Source organism: Sminthopsis crassicaudata, chromosome 4, assembly GCF_048593235.1.
Source record: "Sminthopsis crassicaudata isolate SCR6 chromosome 4, ASM4859323v1, whole genome shotgun sequence".
Taxonomy (NCBI): Eukaryota; Metazoa; Chordata; class Mammalia; order Dasyuromorphia; family Dasyuridae; genus Sminthopsis; species Sminthopsis crassicaudata.
Window position 1 is genome coordinate 419,162,169 of NC_133620.1, and position 21,120 is coordinate 419,183,288.

Below are 21,120 nucleotides of genomic sequence, written 5' to 3' on the forward strand. Positions count from 1 at the left end.
CCATAACCAAATGCTCTTGATTATAAATAAAATATATGACTCTTTGAATTGTAATACCCTATATAAATTTCTACACATTTTAGTTCACAAACTATGGGGCAATAGCCTCCACCAAATTACATGGTGAACTTTGATTCCTGAATAAGTCTTTTTCTAATCTTAACAGTTTTATGGAAATATAACAGTTCTTGGGAAACAGATTGAATATCAATTGATCAAGGAAACTTATTTTCCAGAAGGCTTTTAACATTCTAATAATAATAATGGACATAAGATATTAATTTACACGTAAAGCCTTTTTCATCCAAGAAATGAATTAAGCCTGACAATAGTTCCTGAATAGGGGTAGAGATGTTTGATTAATCTCTAGTCCCCCGTTTTTCTTATTCTAGCTTAGAGTTTCAAATGTAAAGATCAGGAATCATGCCATAATATTCTTGTACCTGAGATAGGTACAAATGAGAATAGAAGAAAACTGTCACAATTCATTTTTAAATACATTCTGAGGTAGGATTTTATTTTAACACTGGACTGTAAAGATGAAACAGTATCTAATTTGCTAGAGCACCATGATCCCTGCTCACTAATTCTAGCTATACTAATATACATATCAGAAAAAATGAATGTCATTTGTGTTAAAATATAAAAAATAATATATCTGATTCCTGCTAAGTATAATATTATATAGATCAGGATTCTAATCCTTACCACCTTTCTGTGAATCCAGATGTCTGGTGAAGCTCTATCAATTAAGAAAAAATAATAACCAATGTCTTGTATTGAATAACTTAATCAGATAGAATGTAATGAGTTATATGAAATTTAAGAAAGAAATAAGTCCTCCAAACCAAGTCTTTTTCAGAGCATAATCACATATGATTTTTTTTAAGGCATAATTACTTAAGGGACATATAGTTAGATCTTCTACAGGAGGAAGGAATACTTCAGATGTGGTCCATTCACATAAAAGTAATTCTTTACTCCTATTAATGTTAAAGTCAAACTAATTATAAAATCATTGCTTGAAATAAACTACACAGAGTTTCTGTACAGATATGTATATTTGGGTCATTAACTTTTGCCACTTAAAATATATTCCCCTCACACAGAATAAAACATATGAAGTTGGTTCAAGCAAATTAGTTCTTTTCCCTTTTGCATTTTATGCTCTCCATTCCTAGAATTGACTCTAGAGATGGAGATAATTTTTGGACTTATGATTTCATTAATATAGTAACTCCCACATGGGAAAACTTTTTACCAATAAAGATTGCCATCTTCTTTGTAGTTTATAATCTTACAGAATTTCTGAGAACAGTGAGAAGTTAAGGAGTCTGCCCAAAGTGAAAAAAGTTACAGGAGTGACTAGAATAAAGATATTCCTATCTCTAGAATAAGCTTTCTTTCATTATACTTCAATGCCTCAAATACAAGCGATACACAGTTTTATGGAAATATAACAGTTCTTGGGAAACAGATTGAAGTAATTTTATTTTTTATTCTGGTCTTGTGAGAGGAAATACTGACCTTACAAGATATAGACACTTTTGTATTAATTTGCTTATTAATAAGTACACAGATTCTAAATGCTTTCTGTTTTTACCATTAAAATTGTATAGGACATATAGAGAATTGTTGTCCACATTTGGTCTAACAAATTTGATCTTGGAAATAATTTGAGAAAGTTATTTGATTCTACCCAGGTGTTTGTATCCTTCACTAACTCCCTCTTCAAGTATCCACTTTTAAAAGAGTCATCTCATATAAGATTCACGATTTCAGATGGACTCTTGAGCTGACCCTGCATCTCATTATTGCCAATCTCCTCTCGAGAATGACCAGGTCTGAAATTAAGATACTACTAATGGGTGACCCTATAAAGCTGATACAAACTCAAAAACTTCAAATCTCTATTTTGAAAATGTTATCTAAAGGGGATATGTTTTCTATTTCCACTTCAAAATGCAATAAGATGCAAAACCTCTGGCAATACATAATTCATGAATATAAATGAAAAGGAAAACAGGGATGGTATATGCTTAAGCTTCAGCATTACAAAGTCCAACATTTTCACCTGCAGTACTTTGTGTTACAGAATATTTGCTTTGGTATTATTTTCATTGAAGCCCAAAACAGCAATGGCCTCTGAACCTTATCTAAAGATTAGAATGAATTTTAACTTAATGTAAAGCAAATGCACTGATATATCCATTTGGCCAATTAGTAAGCAATGTGCTTACTATTGTGTTATTACCATTTATAGATTGGTACAACCCAGCAAAAAAATCCAGATTGAAACATCATGTCTATCTGAACATGACTTTCCCATTTTAAAAATGGCTTTAGGTATCTGATTAATGTTTTCAAATAAAGACAGATAGACATACAGACAGATACAATGACAGAGAAACAGAGACAGAGACACAGAGAGACAGAGATAAAGGGGTTAGAGAAAAAAAGAAGGATGAGGAGTTTAGAGGGAGTGAAGGAGGAAGGGAGGGAGGAAAGAAATGTAGGAAGGAAGGAAGGAGAGAAGAGAAAAAAGGAGGGAAGGAAGGAGAAAAGGAAATAAAGAGGGGAGGGAGGGGGAAGTTAGGAAGAGAGGAAAGGCAGGAATGAAGGAAGGAGGAAGGAGGAGAAAGAAAGAGAGAGAGACAGAGATAGAGAAAGAGGTGAAAATGAATTTGCCTGGAAATGAATATTGCAAACTATTAAGTTAAAGAATACAATTCTTTTTTATAAAAAATGAATTTTTTATAATTCTTTAATTATGAGCAGCTAGGCTAATCACATGAAGGGTAAGGGACACCAAAGAATTGTTTCACCTATTTACTTTTACTTAAAATTGAATTGATTGTGGCAACTATTCCAATTAACATTTAATGAGGAAAAATAAAACAATATTTTCCACCTAAGTTTCAAAGTAGCATAATTTTAAAAATAGATGTGTTTCCAAAATTAGAATATTAAGTTTGCAATGATTCATTGTCAAAGATTCAATGGAGGGAATTGATGGAATGCAATTTGAGGGATAAGCAGTAGAACAATTGGTTGGAATATGTAGAATATGGAAAGGAATTATGTATAAGAGATCTGAAAAGATAAGGTGAAATTAAACTATTTGTATTTGCTTTCAGAGACAATAGGGCACTACTGAAACTTCTTGAGCAAGTTCAAGATATGGTACCTTCACTTTAAGAAGGTATCTTTATAGACAATGGATTATTGAGAGAAGAGTCAAAAGCTGAGAGTCCTATGATGAGGATATTGCAAGTCTGTGTGAAAAAATAATAAGGGACTGAACTTGGTTAATGTCAGCATAAGTTAGGGAATAGATAGAGATGGATGCAAAATTTGTGGTAAACAGACTCAGCAATACTTGAAACTTATTGAATCTGGAGGGATTGGAAGAAAGAATCAAAATTGACTCTAATTTGCTACTTTATAGTCAAAAGTTATACCATGTGGAAAAACATTTTCCTTCACAAGTCTATGTGAAAAATAATAAGGGACTGAACTTGGGTAATGGTGGCATAAGCTAGGAACAGATAGAGATGGATGCAAAATTTGTGGTAAACAAAATCAACAACATTTGCAATTTATTGAATCTGGAGGGATTGGAAGAAAGAATCAAAGTTGACTCTAATTTGCTACTTTATAGTCAAAAGTTATACCATGTGGAAAAACATTTTCCTTCAATGTGGTAAAATTTGACTATTAGAATAGAACGCTATTTTGGTCACACGCAAAAATGTGTAGCATTAGTAAAGTCATTCTGCATATAGCTCTACTGGATACTCCCTTGATTTCTTTGAGAAGCCTTTCAGTAAGATTCATAAAGCAGTTAAAGCAACTAGATTGAAACTAATGGCAACCATAGCAAGTCTAACACTTAATCACTTTATAAATGTCACCCAAATGACTTTGCATCAATAGAAATCTTTATTTAGCCTATGTAGTTAAACTTATCCTTATTTCACTTGGCCCACACCAGTTTTTAATTGTGCTGTTGACTTCACTATTTACATACATTTAGCCAGGAGTCAGAAACAAGAAGTAATTCTGTCAGAAGTCTAGAGGATATGCCTGATGGTTTTATTTTTAGTAGTTGCTGAAGGAAGTCTCTAGTCTGATTTCTTCACTTCAGCTTGAAAAAGGTCAGAACATTTATTGGAAAATCCTGTATATTAGGAAAAAAGCTCTGGCAAACTTCAATAGACATTAAGCAGATTTATTTTTTCTGCCAAAGCCATCTCAGTGAAGTCAACAGATTACCAAAAACTTAACAGGATTTCTTTTGAAAATATGAGGGAATATACAGAGGGCCAGACTGGCAACTCTAGCACATTAGCCATTTTACTGACCGAATCTACTCAAAATTTGTGATCTTTTAGTTTTACAATGATAAAAATATGGTCATTAATTCACTGCATGAGTGTTTAAAAATATTTTTAATTGATCCATGAAAAATTAGCACTTGTCACCACTCCTTCAAAACTAAATTCAGAAATTAACCTTCTATGTTCATATAATTTCAATAAGTAGCTTCCATTCTAACATTCTTTTTAAAATAACAAGAATCATGATTCTCACATTCTGGTGAATCTGAATATAGAGACAACATATATGATGATTAATGCATGGACAACAAATGATTACCAATTTAGACTTGAACATCCATATTGAAAAATCTATTCAATTGTAGTATACCTTGGACAAAATATAAGCCAAATTAATTTTTGATGAAGTGAGCTTAATACTACTACTAATAATAATAGTCCTTCAACCTGGTCAAGTCTTAATGATTTTCATTCTCATTCAATTTCAGTCAGCCAACATTAAAATTACAGTCTGGACTGACTCTCACTGAGATCTATTCTATCTTCAATATTCTGAACTTCTTCCAGACTATAAACTCCTCTCCCTCACCCACCTTACTTCTAGTAAACCTATTTAATAATTTCATTGTGACTTCTGATATATCAATCTCCTATCCACTTATTCATTCAGTCCATCAGTCCTTTACTACTTTTGTTTCTCTTTCCATTCAATCTGGACCATACTATGAACTATTTCAAAACATGCTTTAATTAACACTGTATCAATTCTTCACCTTCTTGAAATTCTGCCTGTTTTCATATTTAATTAACTCTGACAATCTGATTTTCATTGTTCCACTCCAAAATTGCTGAATATTTCTGAAGAAAGTAAATCATGGGTTCACTTCTAATTTATGCTCTTGAATCTTGTTTGGACAGTTACTGTTTCTTTTATCTATTTCTTTGTCAATTGCTATCAGATTTTCTAGTGATTATTCCAAAACAGCTCTATTCTTTTGAAAATCTTAATCCCAACCCAATCTTGTCTCACATTCAGAAGATGAACTCATGCAACTAGACTTAGTATAATCATACATGTAGTCTTTCAACATCCCTCTTCAAGGCCTTAAAAATTACCTTAAAAATTCTTTAGATATTTACTTATCTTTTCAACATTCTCTTTTATCTCACAGGAAGAGAAGGCCCCCTTCCACATACACAATAATGAATACTTAAATCTTTATTACTTTTCTGGGAATTTGAACCACCAATTATTCTCTTTTTTATGTCTATATTTCTCCCCTTGTTTCTGTCTAGGTCTCTTTAACTTTTTTTTTTTTTTTTCTTTCTACCAATAAACAGAATCAAGTTCTTCTGTCATAAAAAAGGAACACAATTTCTTCATTTGTTCTTTGCTGCTATATTAGTTTTTATTCCAAAATTTCTTAGAAAAATTTGCTTAGGAAAATTTGTTTTATAATCATTGCTTTCTCTTTCTTATTTTTGTAACATGGATTTATTCAATAAAATTATAGTAAATTTTTAAAAGTAACAAACAATCATTCATGAATCTAGCTGTCTTTCCTCAGTCTTTTCACTTGACTAGTATGGATTTCTTCTATGGATTTTCCCATTTCCTCTTTTTTTTTCCCCTTCATTTGTTCATTCACTGAGTCCTTTTTTCCCCCTATCTCTTTAGAAATGTTAATGTATTCCTGAAGTGAATATCCTTGATCCTCTTTGTTTCTATATACTCTTTTCTGACAACTTGATTAATCCTTGTGATTTCAAGACCTATGGAAGTGAATTCTTAATAGCTATATACATTTATCATTTGCTTCAAATACTCTCCATTCAGACTGAAAGAAACTTAGTACATACAGACTGTCATTTTATTATGCCTGGTACATAAAAAAGTACCTAATGAGTGTCTCAGTCCATGCTACTCCTTTGTAATACTGCCAAATTAACTGCTCTAAGTCTTCTCCAATCTTTTTTAACTCTGTTTTTCTGGTCTTATCTCATACTGCTCTCCTTCAAAGTCCCTATCTATACTCCTCACTATTTAATCAATATGCTTTATACTTTTCTTTCTCTTTAACCCTGATCACATCATTCTCTAAGACTGAACTATTTCTCCATGATGTTTTTTAAGGAATAAGAACCTGTTATTTAGTTAAATTGGTGTAATCTTAGTCATCCCACAGATGGCTATTAATTCTTTTGTTCTAAAACTCAAATTTACAAATATGAAGAGAGAAAACCCCATGAAAAGGAGATTAAATTCAACATGTACGAGTGTAGTAAGGTGCAAAGGTGAGAAGAGTGCTGAATTTGGATCCAGAAATACTTGGATGAAATCACAAATTTTATTATTTTATTACTTGTGTTACACTGGGTATTTTATTTTTCTGAGGTATCTTCCTAATCTATAAAATGAGGAATATATAGTCTCTGATCCCTATATCATAATATAATTACATGATCACCAACTGCATTTCTGAAACTCAGGGATCTATTCAGAGAATAGTTTCTTCCTTTTTCCCTAATTTGACACAAACTATAGCCTTGCTCCCCATCATAAAATAACTATCAATTTACAAACAGCATGACTGATCAAAGAAGATGCCCTAAGTATTTAATGGGGATTTGGGGAATATAGAAAGAAGTCGGAGTGTAGTCAAAATAACCAAATAATAGTAATATTCATTGTTATGAAAATATTTCCTTTATTCAATAATGGAGTTTAATGTTTTATCATTCTATTGATCTGCATGACTAATGGGGAGAACTATTTGAGTATAGAATGACCATAAACATGGGCCAGTATGATTTTTTTAAAAAGAAGTGCCAGGAAACTTGGCATACTCATTGAATTTCAGAGGAATTGTGGCCTCTAGCCAGTCCAATTGTGTTACTACTCCAGAAAGATACTCTTTTCTTCCAAGGAATGTAAGAACCAAATGTTTTTCTAATTAAGTGTTCTATTTTCCAAAGGCTTTATTCCATTATTTAGCATAATTTCCCCTTTTATCAGGACTGCATTGCCACTGAAATATCATTGCTGCCACATCATTACATGGAGATCACAGAGCATTAACTTTTAGTAAAGACCAGTGGCAAACCATGCATCTCTTATATGAGGAACAACACAGATAATTTAAGAGAGCATCCACCAGAAAGTTGATCACCAATCAAGAAAAGCTTTTATTATCATGAAGCAACTCATAAAGACTGTTCACTATGGCAAAGAATAGTTGGTGCCTGCATTGATTAAATGAATGAATCTAAAAGCAATTATTTAATGCTTATTATATATCAATTATGGTGCTAAAAAGGGATATACAACTTTAAAAAAAAAGACCTTTAGATGAGAGGTGATTAACTCAGAGTACAGAATGAAACATATTTTTTGTGGGGAAAGTATGGCTGAAACAATGTTTTGCTTACTCATACATTTAGATGGATGATGGAAAGGACTCTTGTTTTTTGATCAGAGAAGTCATATATGAGAATTGATATGGACATCTCAGAACATAATGTCTAGAATTAATTTGCAATTAAATTAAATTATAGGCATCCTTTGAAGAATTACTGTTTTTAAAAGATGAGTAGAGAAGATGATACTCACTAAAGGACCAGGTGGACCATCTTGACCTGCAGCTCCAGGCAACCCTTGTTCTCCCTATAAGAAAGAGATAAAACTTTAAATAGGAAAAATGTTGTGAAAGGTGTGGTTAAAGTGTCATCTGTTTTTCAGAGTACTTACAACAGGACCAGGGATGCCACGAAGACCTTCTGGGCCAGGTTTTCCTGCTGGTCCTTGAGGGCCAACAGGGCCAGTTTTGCCAGGGGCACCTTCTGATCCTGCTTCTCCCTGAAAGAAAAGACAACCTATAAGTATATTTTGCATTGAATCAAAAAGAAAGAATTTCTTTAATTTAAGTAAGCTTCAGGTGGTTCATAGACTACTCAAATATACTTTTTTTTTTTTTTTTTTTTTTTTTTTTTACCTTTGCACCTTTTTCTCCTTGTCTTCCTTCTGACCCAGCAGCTCCAGGAGGGCCCTAAAAGAACACATTATAAAAGGTATGTTAGCATTTGCATTTGATATGGGTTCTGTATCCATACAAAATGCAATCACAATCTTAGCCATTTAAATAGCTTTAAATAGACTCTAATGTAGTATAACCATGAGTAATATTTCATTTTTAAACCCAGGAGGGGGAAAAAGCATTTTACAGTATTGATAAATTGGCTGTCAGGGTATTAAAGTAAATTAAATATAAACTAAATTGAATATAAATAAGAACAAAGTAGAACTTCATTGGGAATGAAATGTTCACAGAAATTAAAGAAGGAAAACAATTGATATAGATATAATTATAAACTCATGATCAAGGTCATTCAGGTATATTTCAAAGGACAATGAATATTTCTTGAAATAACTCACATGCTTGATCAGATTATTTCTGCCATTTACCTTATGACAGTAAATTCTATAAATCCTAAATTATAGATTAGATTATATTGTCTTATTATATTATTATAGATTAGATTATTTTACTATATACAAATTCAACATCTTATCCCTCTTTCCTTCATTACATTACTAAGTTTGCCACATTTGAAAATGATTTTGTTGCAAAATAAGTCCCTAAACATTCTAAAGTCCCAGAAAATCTACCAAGAAATTATCAAAGAAAAAGAAAACAAACAAAAAACCATATATTTGTATGTAGGTACACGTGTGTGTGTGTATATATATATATATATATATATATATATATATATATATATAAGCAATATATACATGTTAGTATATATATATTTATACATATTAAATATGCTTTAATATCTATACATACACTAACATACATGTTAATACATATATACTTAATAATTATTAGCTATGCTTCAAAAAGCTTATTAAATATAGTTATATTCTTAGGTGAGTCATTACAAACTTTTGTTTTTTGCACAAAAACATTATGTATTTTCTAAAATTAGAAATCAAGCCATGGTGATAGCTTGAAAAAAGGTAAGTTGTTTTTTTCTTCTGAGTTTGTTCCTCTTTAGTAAAATGTAAAACATTTGTTTTGTTTTTGTAATTGTAAAATTGTAAAATTCATTGTCACCTTTATTCAAAAAATCATATGACCATTGAAATTACATCATGACAATCAGCATTCTATTAGAAAAATATAATTATTCATTTAATATAATATAATATTAGTTACAGTATCTGCCTTACATGGTTTTATGAGTTACATATGAGAATAAGGAGATACTTTTTATATGGAAGGGATCCTCTTAAAACACTGATAGAATCCTGGGGACATAGAGGCTTAATGAATTTGAACAAAGTGATTTCACATAAGCAGTAAGAAGCAGAAACAGGACTCAAACTTAAGTCTCTGATTACACATGCAAGGCTCTTTCCACAATATAAATGTACAAATATGTATTAAAAGTTCTGTATGCCTATTAGTGGCAGTAACAGTTGATTATTATTGTTGATGATTGTGGTACCAGTAGAAATAATAAAAATTTATTTTGGCCAACCAATTCTTAGAAATGTAAAAATAATATTTTGGTATATTTTCAATTAAACTGATTTCATAGCAATTGGAGTGATAATTTTCTTAATGTCTCACTTTATAGATGAAATTACCTCTTACTACTAAGTAAAACAAATGACTCACACCTTGATATTTTAAAATCCAACATCGTATTCACAAGAAGTTAAAGATGCATCCATCTCTGGAATCAATTAATAACCTTAGCCACTGCTTCAACTACTTATCATGTCTTTCCTTTAGCAATATGTCTTGCTTAATTTAAAACTTTTAATATTTGCATTTTTCAAATTATGAGTAACTTGAAACATAAAATGCGTAAAAATATTTTATTCAGCATCTGAGGGTTTTTTCCTCCTCTTAATAAGACAACATGAAACTGACTCTAGGCTTCAGGCAGCTATGATAATAATTCAAATATTCAAATTCCATGACTTATTGACACGTTATACAATTTTTAGTGCCTTCAGGAAGTATATACTTTTTTCAAGTATTGCAAAGCCATGTAAGGATGTATATATGCTGCCAATGACAATTTCATTGTCAGTTTTATTCAAAAATCACATGACCTTATTGTTTATGTCACTGTAATTACATCATGACAGTCAACATTTTATTAGAAAAATATAATTATTCACTTAATATAAAATATAATTACAATTCATTTATAAAAAATGGAACATATTTAAGAATGTAAGTTGTTATTTTTCAAATGTCAAATAGAACATATTTAAGAATAATTTTTTCTGGCTATTGGTATTCTTGTTTTAAAGAAATGATTTGAGAAGTCTATATTTTAGTTGCCTTTACATGGGGAAAGAAACTTCAGATGCAGCAGGGCATAGTAGATAATATCCTGCACTTAGAGTTAGCAATGAATGGGTTCAAGTTATTTAAACATATCTAAATATAATTTTCTAAATTTGAAAATGTGAATAATTATATCTGTACTAAGAAATTCACAAATTATTATGAGTATCAATCATGTATGAAGAGAATGTACAATGCTTTCCAGACTTCAATGTATTATATAACTATAATTATCATTAGTGTTGATCTAATCATCTCTTATTTTAAAAGTGAAGAAATTGAGGCAAGGAGAGACAAAGCCATTTACTCAGGATCATAGAAGTTGTTAGTGACAGACTCTGACAAAGTCTCAAATGTCTTTCCTATAGAAAAGATTCACTAGACAATAATCTAACAAGATAGATTGTGAATCATCAGCTTCATGTCTGGTAGGGTAACCAAGGGATTTTTGTCTGATCTTAACTTCTTTTATTTTATTTTTTTTTTCAATTCCCCCCCCCCCCCCCAGGCTGGGGTTAAGTGACTTGGCAAAGGTCACACAACTCGGAAGTATTAAGTGTCTGAGACCAAATTTGAACTCAGGTCCTCCTGAATTCAAGGCTGGTGCTCTATCCACTGCGCCACCTGGCTTCCCCTGATCTTAACTTCTTTTAAAAACAATAGTGACTTGGATAGGAGTATTGATGGCATCCTTATCAAATTTATGGATGATACAAACCTTGGAAGGATAATTAACAATGTATGACAGAATCAGCATTCAAGCAATATTTTAATATTTTAATAGGCTAGAATTGCAGATGAAATCAAATAAGATATAATGAAATAATAATATCTTAAATTTGAATTAAACCAAATCAACATCACAAGTAAAAAATAGGTTTCAATATATGTGATTTAAAAAAAAAAAAACACTCTTTACTTTCAACAAATTGAAAGCTCATTATGAAATATCTATAATGTATCCGACTAAAAAATATAATGCAATATAAGGCTACATTAAAAGAGATCTAGTTTCCAGGAATAAGAAAGTAATAATTTAGCTATATTCTGCTATAGTCAGACCACAGAAAGAGTGACATGTTCATTTCTGATCAGAGACTAGGAAGAGCATGTGTTAGGTTGAAATATGTCCAAGTGAAAAATCTTAGGTTAATGATTCAGGATTGATTGAAAATAGTATGGGGTATTTAGAATGGAAAAAATATTATGTATAAATATATACAAATGATTTATTCTATTAATTGTGAATATTTAAGGGAAAATTGGATCATCAGTAACTGTATTGCAAATCTTTTTGTGTGAAATTTTGCAAACTTTAAAACACTTTTTGAATGCCCATCATTCATTTTTTTGTGATAGCAAAGGACTAATATAACATAGCAGTGACATATATTGCCAATAGCTGTCACTGAATTTTCAGGAGGAATCAATTCAGCACTGGATCCATTAAAGAAAGTGGAATCTTGACTAAATCCATTATTTCATTAGTATATTATTGGAAATTCCTGGAGAAAGAAACTTCTTCTCATGATTCAGGCCAATTTCAATGACCTGATGATGAGAACCATGTATACTCAAAGAGAGGTCTGTTGGAACTGAATGTGGATCATGACATAGCATTTTCACTTCTTTTATTATTATTTGCTTGAATTTTATTTTCTTTCTCTTTTTTTTTCTTTTTGATCTGATTTTTCTTGTGCATCAAGATAATTGTAGAAATATGTATGCCTATATTGCATTTATATATAATTTTTTTACCATGTTTAACATATAATGGATTACTTGCTATTTAAGGGAGGAGGTGGAGGAAAGGGGGAAATTGGAACACAAAGTTTTTCAAGGGTCAACGGTGAAAAATTATACTTGTATATATTTTGAAAATAAAAAGCTTCAATTAAAAAAAAGTAAAGAAAAAAGAAACTCCCTCTCCCAATGCAACTCAACATCTTTTCTGCAATTTATAATCTTAAAGTGTAGAATACTGAAAGTTCAAACAATTTGCTCAGAGTAACAAGATGTGTCAGAGAAAATCTTGGAACCTAGGTCTCCACAGCATTGAGATCAGGAAGATCCCAATGTCTTTGTTGACTACCTCTTTTAATCCATTTTAAATAAATCTTACTCAGAGCATCTAAGTTCAAAATCTTAATTCTCCCAGTGTGAATCAGGGCAAAACTGTTCTCTCTAAGCCAGAGTCCCCTTATCTGTAAAATGAAGAGGTTTAATCGGATGTCATCCGAATTTCTCTCCATAATTTTGAAGCTATCAGAAACATTGTTCTTTATGAGTTTGTATGCAGAGATCTAAGTCACAGATAGACAGCAGCAAAAGTAATGAGGAATGAAATTATGTTTACATTTAGTTTTTCCTTTTAGCTACCTCGATGCTTTGAGTTACTATACAGCTTTGAATATATTAAACTAGTTAAGTTGACACTTTAAAAAGAACGAAAATATTAATCAGGAATATTAAAAACAGACCTGGTTACAATTTTATTGGTGATTTTAATGCCATTATAAATATGCTTTAAACTAGTAGAGCAAATAGATTTTTGCATAAAATAAACACAACTAATTAAACATGCCAGTTTACATGCCTATTACAGGGAACAATTTAACACATTTTATTAAGTAGTGTTCAACTTGTTTTTAATAATATTGTCATACTTCAAGAGTAAACAATACAAATAATTGCTGGCTAAAGACCACCTAAAGATTGATATATCTGTAGATATTCTATAACATGAACATACTCAATCAGTTTTGATTAAAAATATTCATAATGAAAAATCATAACAGTTCTCAGAAGCCTGATAATAATGACAGAGCTTCATAATTCATAGCCTTAAAATTCTTACTAATTTTGCTTTTAAGTGTCTGAAATGGATTACTGAGCAATTAATGAAAGATTTAAGCTGATGTTTTGCCACGGAGGATAAACATTTCTAAATTAAACTATTAAGGAGTTCTCTTCACCAGAGCAACAAAAAATCAGTCTATATAAACAATTAAAAAAGACCCAAAATACTTAATATCTCTATTAAGAGACAATTGTTGGTAGTATCTTTGTACTGTAGCCTTAGGTAATCTCTTCCTTCTTCTCTTTTCTTCCTCCTCCTCCTCCTATCACTATTACTGCTCCCACCTTATCAATAGCTAGCATTTAAATTTGTAAGTGGTTTTAAATATTTTATCTCATTAAATACTCACTATAAATTAGGAAGGTAAATCTTATTATTATCTTTATTTCATAGATAAGGAAACTAAGGGTGAGAGGTTGTGGATTGTACAGGGTCTCATAGTCAAAATTTGAAATCAAGTCTGGGACTTCCTATCTTATATCTATCAACTAAATCATCTATTTGAGTTTAAATTATAAATTTAAAATCTGCAAATGATAAATACTGGGATAATCATATAATTATGAAAATATCATATAAATATTTGAAGCTTTTTCCTATTTATCCTCCTATAGTCCTCTAACAGATCCTAAAAATTTTTAAAAGCTTGTCCCAAAATTATTTTCTACTCTGCATAAGAGAATGAAGGAATTAGGAAAAGCAACAATTTGTGATATGTTATAAGATTTTTCATATTCAATCAATATTGTGTCAAAATGGATAATTTCTAAAGGACAAAATGCACAAAAAGTGGCTTTGAAACAGCATTAGTTTTGCAATATAATAAGAAAATGTTACATGGCTAAAATATTTATTTTTAAAGTACAAAGAATGCCATGGTAATAAATTTCCCTAAAACTTGTTTCCAATGCATATTAGGCATTAGAAAATTTGCATAACATGTTGCACAACTTTTAATGCTATATAAATATCCACATTGAAATAATAACAACAGTAATAATAATAATAATAATAATAATAATAAAATAATTTAAAAATAACAACAATAGCTTCAGGCTTGTAATTTCTCTGTATGAGGAATTCCAAGTAAAGAATTGTCTCGATCTCTGCCCATCAGTATCTCTTTTGAAGGTATAGATTTACTGACTTGCCTGGGACACCAAGAGGGTAAAAGACTTTTCATTACAGTTAGCATGTATCAGAAGTAGTATGTAAATACTGATTTTCCTGATTTTGAGATTAATCTTTTATCCTAAGCCATGTTTTTTTTCACTGTTAACAATTTTATTCTTTTCACCATGTATATAGAGAGGGAGAGACAGACAGACAGAAAGGAAGAAAGAGAGACAGAGACAAAGAGAAACAGGAAGGAGGAATGGAATTCAGATGGAAACAATCCTGGGACAAAACTTGCAATCACATTATTATTAGTTTACATTTAAAATTTTATGAATAACTGTACTAGTTGATAAAATAAGTGATCTATTATTTTTTCTGTCATTATCAATTTTAATATCAGTGAGGGTTTTAACTATAAAACTATAAAATATTTTTCACCTGGATCACACATTATAGAGATATGAATTTTGTATGCATGTGTATAGATTTAGTATATGCACAATATATAAGCATATATGTTGTAACTACATGTACATATCTATACTTCTGCATATATCAATTGGCTTCATCAACATCATTTCTTATTGCCTTTTTTAAACTTTTACAGTTGATTATCATAAGAACATTATACATGGTTCTCAATTAGAAGGAAGAAAACAGAAATTAATTCTCTTTTCAGGGATGTGTCTCTGAAAAGGGACAATGGTTAGCAATGTCAAAAGATGTCTGGCTAATTTGTCAAACATAAGTTTTTGCTTGTTGAGTAATTGATTGATTAGTGTATGATATTTGATAACAAAAAAGTAAATAGAGGAGCTCTATAAGAACATACCACTAGCAACTGGATATCATAAGATGTTAGAAATATTTATGCTTCCTAGATTCAAAGGATAATTTCTTATCACACATTTAGATAGCTCTTTAAGATTTTCAAAACAATTTACAAGCAATATTTCATTTAATACCAAGCCTAGGAACTAGTTGGTGCTATCCCATTTTACAGATGAGATAACTGTATCAAACAGGTAAAGTGACTTGACTAGTATCACTATTAAGTTTCTGGGGCTGCATTTGAACATAGATCTCCTGACTTCAGATCTAGTTTTCTATGCTCTGAGCTACCTATCTGCTTCATCACTATATCTGATTGTCTCTACAAATCTTCAGATGTCCAAAAAAGAAGTGATTATATCTTTTGCTATGCTTTTTGTCTGAATGGAAGGTAGAATGGCATAATTCATATTAGTTATAGTTCAGATCATTTTGGTCATGATTTATGGAAGGTATCATCACCAGCTACAATTTCTTGATTTTAGTTCTTTTCTGCTTCCCCCTCTGTATAATACTTATTTAAGATCAGAAGGGAAGAAAAAGGTTTCTAAATGTCTTTTAACTTTTAATCACATCATGGAGGTGAAATGCAGAACAAAAACATTTTTCAAAGCATCTAAATCTCAACAAAAAAAATTTCACCCATTTTCTACTCCCACTGGTTTGGGCAGTTGTAGTCTCAGTATCTACGTGTGTTGACTTTTCTGAAGTTGTAAACATCTTAAATCCTGGTGTTCTGTCCTTTCTATTCTAAGGTGCCTAGTGTAATACTGTGTGCATAAAAGTACTCAAAGAATAATATACTATTAAAGCTATTGAAGCTATAAATATATGATCATATAATTAATTTAAGGTAAGAGCTGAATATGGGCAAGTAATGGATAAAATGCTGGGTCTTGAGTCAGAAAGACTCATACTCTTGAGTTTACATATGACACCAAACACTTACTAGCTATGTGACTTCAGGCAAATCACTTTAACCTTGTTTGCCTCAGTTTACTTATCTGTAAAATATGCTGGAGAAAGAAATAGAAAACTATATTGATGTCTTTGACAGTAAAACAATGAGGCCACAGAGTCAAACATAACTGGACAATAACTGTACAACAATAATAATGGCCGATTGAATATTTAAGAGAAAAAATTAGTGTGGGGGTTTGAAAAAAATCTTTATTTGTCTATGGAAATCTAAAAGATACTTGACATTTAGCTGCCAAGTGTTTCCTTTGCTTTGTCTTATGCAAAGCTGAACTTAAAACATCAGTGTCAATTGTATTTGAACACCATCAAATACTCAATTTTTTCACAAATAATTTCTCCAGACTTCAGAAGTAATTTTTTTAAACAAAGCATGTTTCTGCAACTCAAGGTATAATTTTATTTTATAGCTTGCTTCATTTATTGAACATAAATAATGTATATGGCTTATGCTACACTTACAGTGCATGGTACTTCATAATTTAAGAAGGCGATGTATATGCCAAAGAGGATTGATGTGTCTGACTTTGCACAGTTCTCATTCTGTCCATGTTTTGGGTAGCACTTGAGTAGACACAGTTGATTTTGGACACTGAAGTCCCACCCCTTGGGTTTTACAATGTACTTCATCACTTATTTGAGGGCTTGGGGGTTAAAAGCATACAAATATGATGAATGTGAGTCTACAAGGCCCTATGTATCCTGAACAGTTTAAACTTAACGAGCATATTTTGTCATCTACAGAAAGCTGAAGTTTGCTTTTGATTTTTGTCTTTCTTGTTCCAATAATTCACTGACATGAAGCAACAAATATATATTTAGCTATGGAAACCACAGGACCAACATTATTGCCACTGAGATATGACATCCAGTGAGAATATTTAATTCTCCAAACAATTCTATAGCTAATCAACCACAATCAATCATATAACTGTTAATCAAAGCATTTGGCTTCAGAGATAGGCCGATAAAGAGTATTATTTTGAGCCTCTCACTTTGCCAATCGATCAGATAATTAATTGTATTGAGCACTTACTATGCAAAGAGTAAGTGACTATGATGACAACATGATGGTTACAGAGAAGACAACCTTTCACCTTAAGGCATTTATAATCTAGTTGAGAAGTTGAGACACACACATAAAAAGACAAATAACACTAAAGGAAGCACACAGGTGCCAAATATTTGTGTCATAATAAACAAGAAATTCATAAGAGAAAAGACAGCATTGTGAAAGGAGTAGAATGGAATGGTTGCAAGTGTTTCAAAGAAGTGGTATTTCAGTAGGGCCTTGAAAATTCAAAAAGCTACATAATTCTGATTATTAGTGACTCCCTCATTTCAATTTGCTTATAAACCTGTTGTAGCTCTTATATGTTTTTTAAAAGTTATCTTGCATTTTGCTATGTGTGTGCAAAATTTTCCTACATAGGCAATAAAAATACTTAAAGGTAGAGAAATTATAACCTATTTCATTTCTATATCACTTCCATTGCAAATAATAGCCAATGAATTAGGGTTCTGTGAATGAATGTAGAAATTTAAAGGATGACTTCATACTCATACATCACAAAGCGTTACTTATCACTAGATTCTGTATTCTCAAAATAAAGAAAGAAGAGCTTACTTTTTTTTTTTAATGAGGGAGTAATATGTAGGTGAAAAAATTAGTCAGGCAACTAGATGGCTCAAAGAACAGAGGTGCTAGCCTCCTGTTAGAAAGACCAGAGTTCAAATTAAATACACATTATCTATTTGACCCTGACCAAGTTACTTAATCTATGTTTGCCTTGACCTACTAAAGAAGAAAGTGGCAAACTACTCCATTATCTTTACCAAGAAAATTCCATAAGGGATAGAAAATATTCAGAATGAATAACTAAATAACAACAATCAATTGACTAGCCATTGGGACAAAAGATATCATGTTATTAAAGATAATGGGTTTTTCTTCTCAAGTATTTTGTATATTTAGAGAAGATATCTGTCCACAGAAATAATTTAGTTACCTTTGAGAATAAAATAATTTTGGTATTACCTAGTTCCTTTCAAATAAAGATCTAGGCAAAGACTTCATTTGAATACATTTAAAAATCATTGGATTTATTTTACAGAATGAAACAAAACAGCAAGCCATTTAATAGAAGACTGATCTCAGAAGGACAATGTTAACATTTGTTGAGTGGGAGGAAAATGAGAGATATTGAAGCTATTAGTTATGAGATTCATATCTAATGTAGAAAAAGTTGGGGAAAGCAGTGAAGTAAACTGTTGAGAAAGGAGTCCAATATTTTGACCCTTCCTTCTTTCCAAGTTGAGGAAATTCAGCAGGATTTCCTCCTAAAATAGAGTGGCTACCTTTGGAAAACAACAGTACCACCAATTATGACCCGAAACCACTGAATGGAAATAAATCTAAAGAAAAAAAAAAAGGACTCTGTTGTTAAAAACTTTTTGTTCTTGGAAACATTTGGAAACTGGGCAAGATACACACACACAAAAAAAATTTGTGAATGGGGAATAAAAATAACAATGGTAAAAATTTACATAGTATTTTAATGTTTATAAAGAATTTTATATATATATATATATATATATATATATATATATATATATATTTGTATGTATATTACAACATTTGATACAACTACCTTGTATACCCTGAAACAAAGGAAGGAAGGAAGGAAGAAAGGAAGGAAGGAAGGAAGGAAGGAAGGAAGGAAGGAAGGAAGGAAGGAAGGAAGGAAGGAAGGAAGGAAGGAAGGAAGGAAGGAAGGAAGGAAGGAAGGAAGGAAAGGAGAGAGAGGGAGGAAAGAAAGGACCCTAATTAGTTAAAACTGGCCCTTTTGTCATAAAAGTCATATATTCTATTCAATTTGAAGAGCAACAATAACAACAATAGCAAACTATAATTTAATGCCAAAAATCTTCCTGTCTTAATTATTAGGTTTTGTTTTTTTGTTTTTTTGTTTTTTTTTGGTTAACATATTTCCAGGATGGAGGTTGAGTTTATGCTAATGCTCCATTTATCCATAAATAACTATTAATGGTAAAAGTGATGATCACAATGCTTCAAAGATTAAATGGAAGTATTTAGATTCTGATCCATATGTATTTGTTGAATTGTTCCCCTAATAGACTTCCTGTAATTGTCCAGAGGGAACTGAGTTTTAGACAAGAGGAACCCAATTTTTCTCCCACTTCACTCCTAATGTCAAATTATATATCAGTACCAGAAAGTAATCCTAATACCTTTATATCATTTACATATCATTAGTCTTTGCAAGTAGATAATAATTAGGTCTAAAATAAAATAAAAAAAGAAAAAAAAAACACTAATATTTAGGGAAGCCCAAAGAATGTAAATGTGAAATTAGTGATAACTGCTGAATTTTTTTATCATAATAATGAAAATATAATTTCAAACAAATGCATTATTAGTAAACATTTAAACTATTTATACCATTTCCCCTATAGTTTGTCTTCCTTTTAAGTTTTTCTTCAAATTATTGTTCACACAAACCTAAAAGTGTGGCTATAGTAGAAAACATTTGAAAAAGTTTCAAATGAAAAATTAAAAACTTACTCTTTTTCCAGGAGGTCCAGGGGGTCCAGCTTCACCAGAAGGACCAGGAGGACCCTGAAAAAAGTGAAATATACATATTAAAGAACAAAATGTCAATTTAATGCCCCAGTATCTTTATAATTAGTTATTTTTATTGAATCCAACTACACTTGCACTGCAAAGCATCACTTTTTCCCTTTCACAGATTTCTCACCCCTCACTTGCTTAGTCAAAGGATTAATCTTCTATAGATCTGGGCATGATTAGGAATCATATTGACAATTATCTGCTCTACTAAATTTTTAATAAAATTATGTCTATATCAAAAGATTCTTTTCCTTGATAGGTTTTCTTAGATGTTAACAGGAAAATATCCCAGTTAAAATAGCTCATGTTGGTGATTTAGGTCTGTTCCAATGGTCTTGTGATGAAGAGAGCCATCAGAGAGAGAGGACTGTGGGGACTAAGTGTGGATCACAACATAGTATTTTCACTTTTTTTTGTAATTTGCTTGCATTTTGTTTTCTTTCTCATTTTTCCCTTTTTGATCTGATTTTTCTTACTCAGCATTATAATTGTGGAAATAAGTATAAAATAACTGAACATGTTTAACATACATTGAATTACTTGTTTCTAGAGGAGGTAGTGGGGGAAGGGAGGGAACATTTTGGTTTTGTAAGGGGGAATGTTGAAAACAATGCATATGTTTTGAACATAAAAAAGCTTTAAAAAGTAAAAACAAACTAAAATAAAAATAAAAATTAGTGTTCACATCTTAAAAAAAAAAACTCATGTTAAGATTGTGACTTAATTTTTAAATTCTGAAAGAAACTGCTCAATAATTGAACAAATGTCTAATTTGTGGGATTTTAACCAGCAGTGTAAAGTGAAGAATTTGGTCAAGTAAAATATCTGAGGATGGGAATAGAGTGCATTCCTGTTAACCCTTAAATTTCAACAAAAAATCCACAATCCACATAAAGCTTCAGAATTGATACTGCAAACATGGATTCATCATATCATTGATTTAGAATTGTAAGGGCCCCTAGATGCTATTTC

The 21,120-nt window shown here is 31.0% G+C and overlaps 1 protein-coding gene across 1 annotated transcript in view; it reads right to left on the minus strand.

The window, feature by feature from the left end:
- The window catches only part of COL11A1 (collagen type XI alpha 1 chain), a 257,944-nt gene that overhangs the window by 19,308 nt on the left and 217,516 nt on the right, over nt 1-21,120 (minus strand). The window contains exons 54-57 of the mRNA XM_074262824.1: nt 20,083-20,136; nt 8,333-8,386; nt 8,089-8,196; nt 7,951-8,004 (exon numbers count right to left, since the gene is read on the minus strand). Coding sequence (XP_074118925.1) covers nt 7,951-8,004; nt 8,089-8,196; nt 8,333-8,386; nt 20,083-20,136 — 270 coding nt within the window. The remainder of the gene's footprint in view (nt 1-7,950; nt 8,005-8,088; nt 8,197-8,332; nt 8,387-20,082; nt 20,137-21,120) is intronic.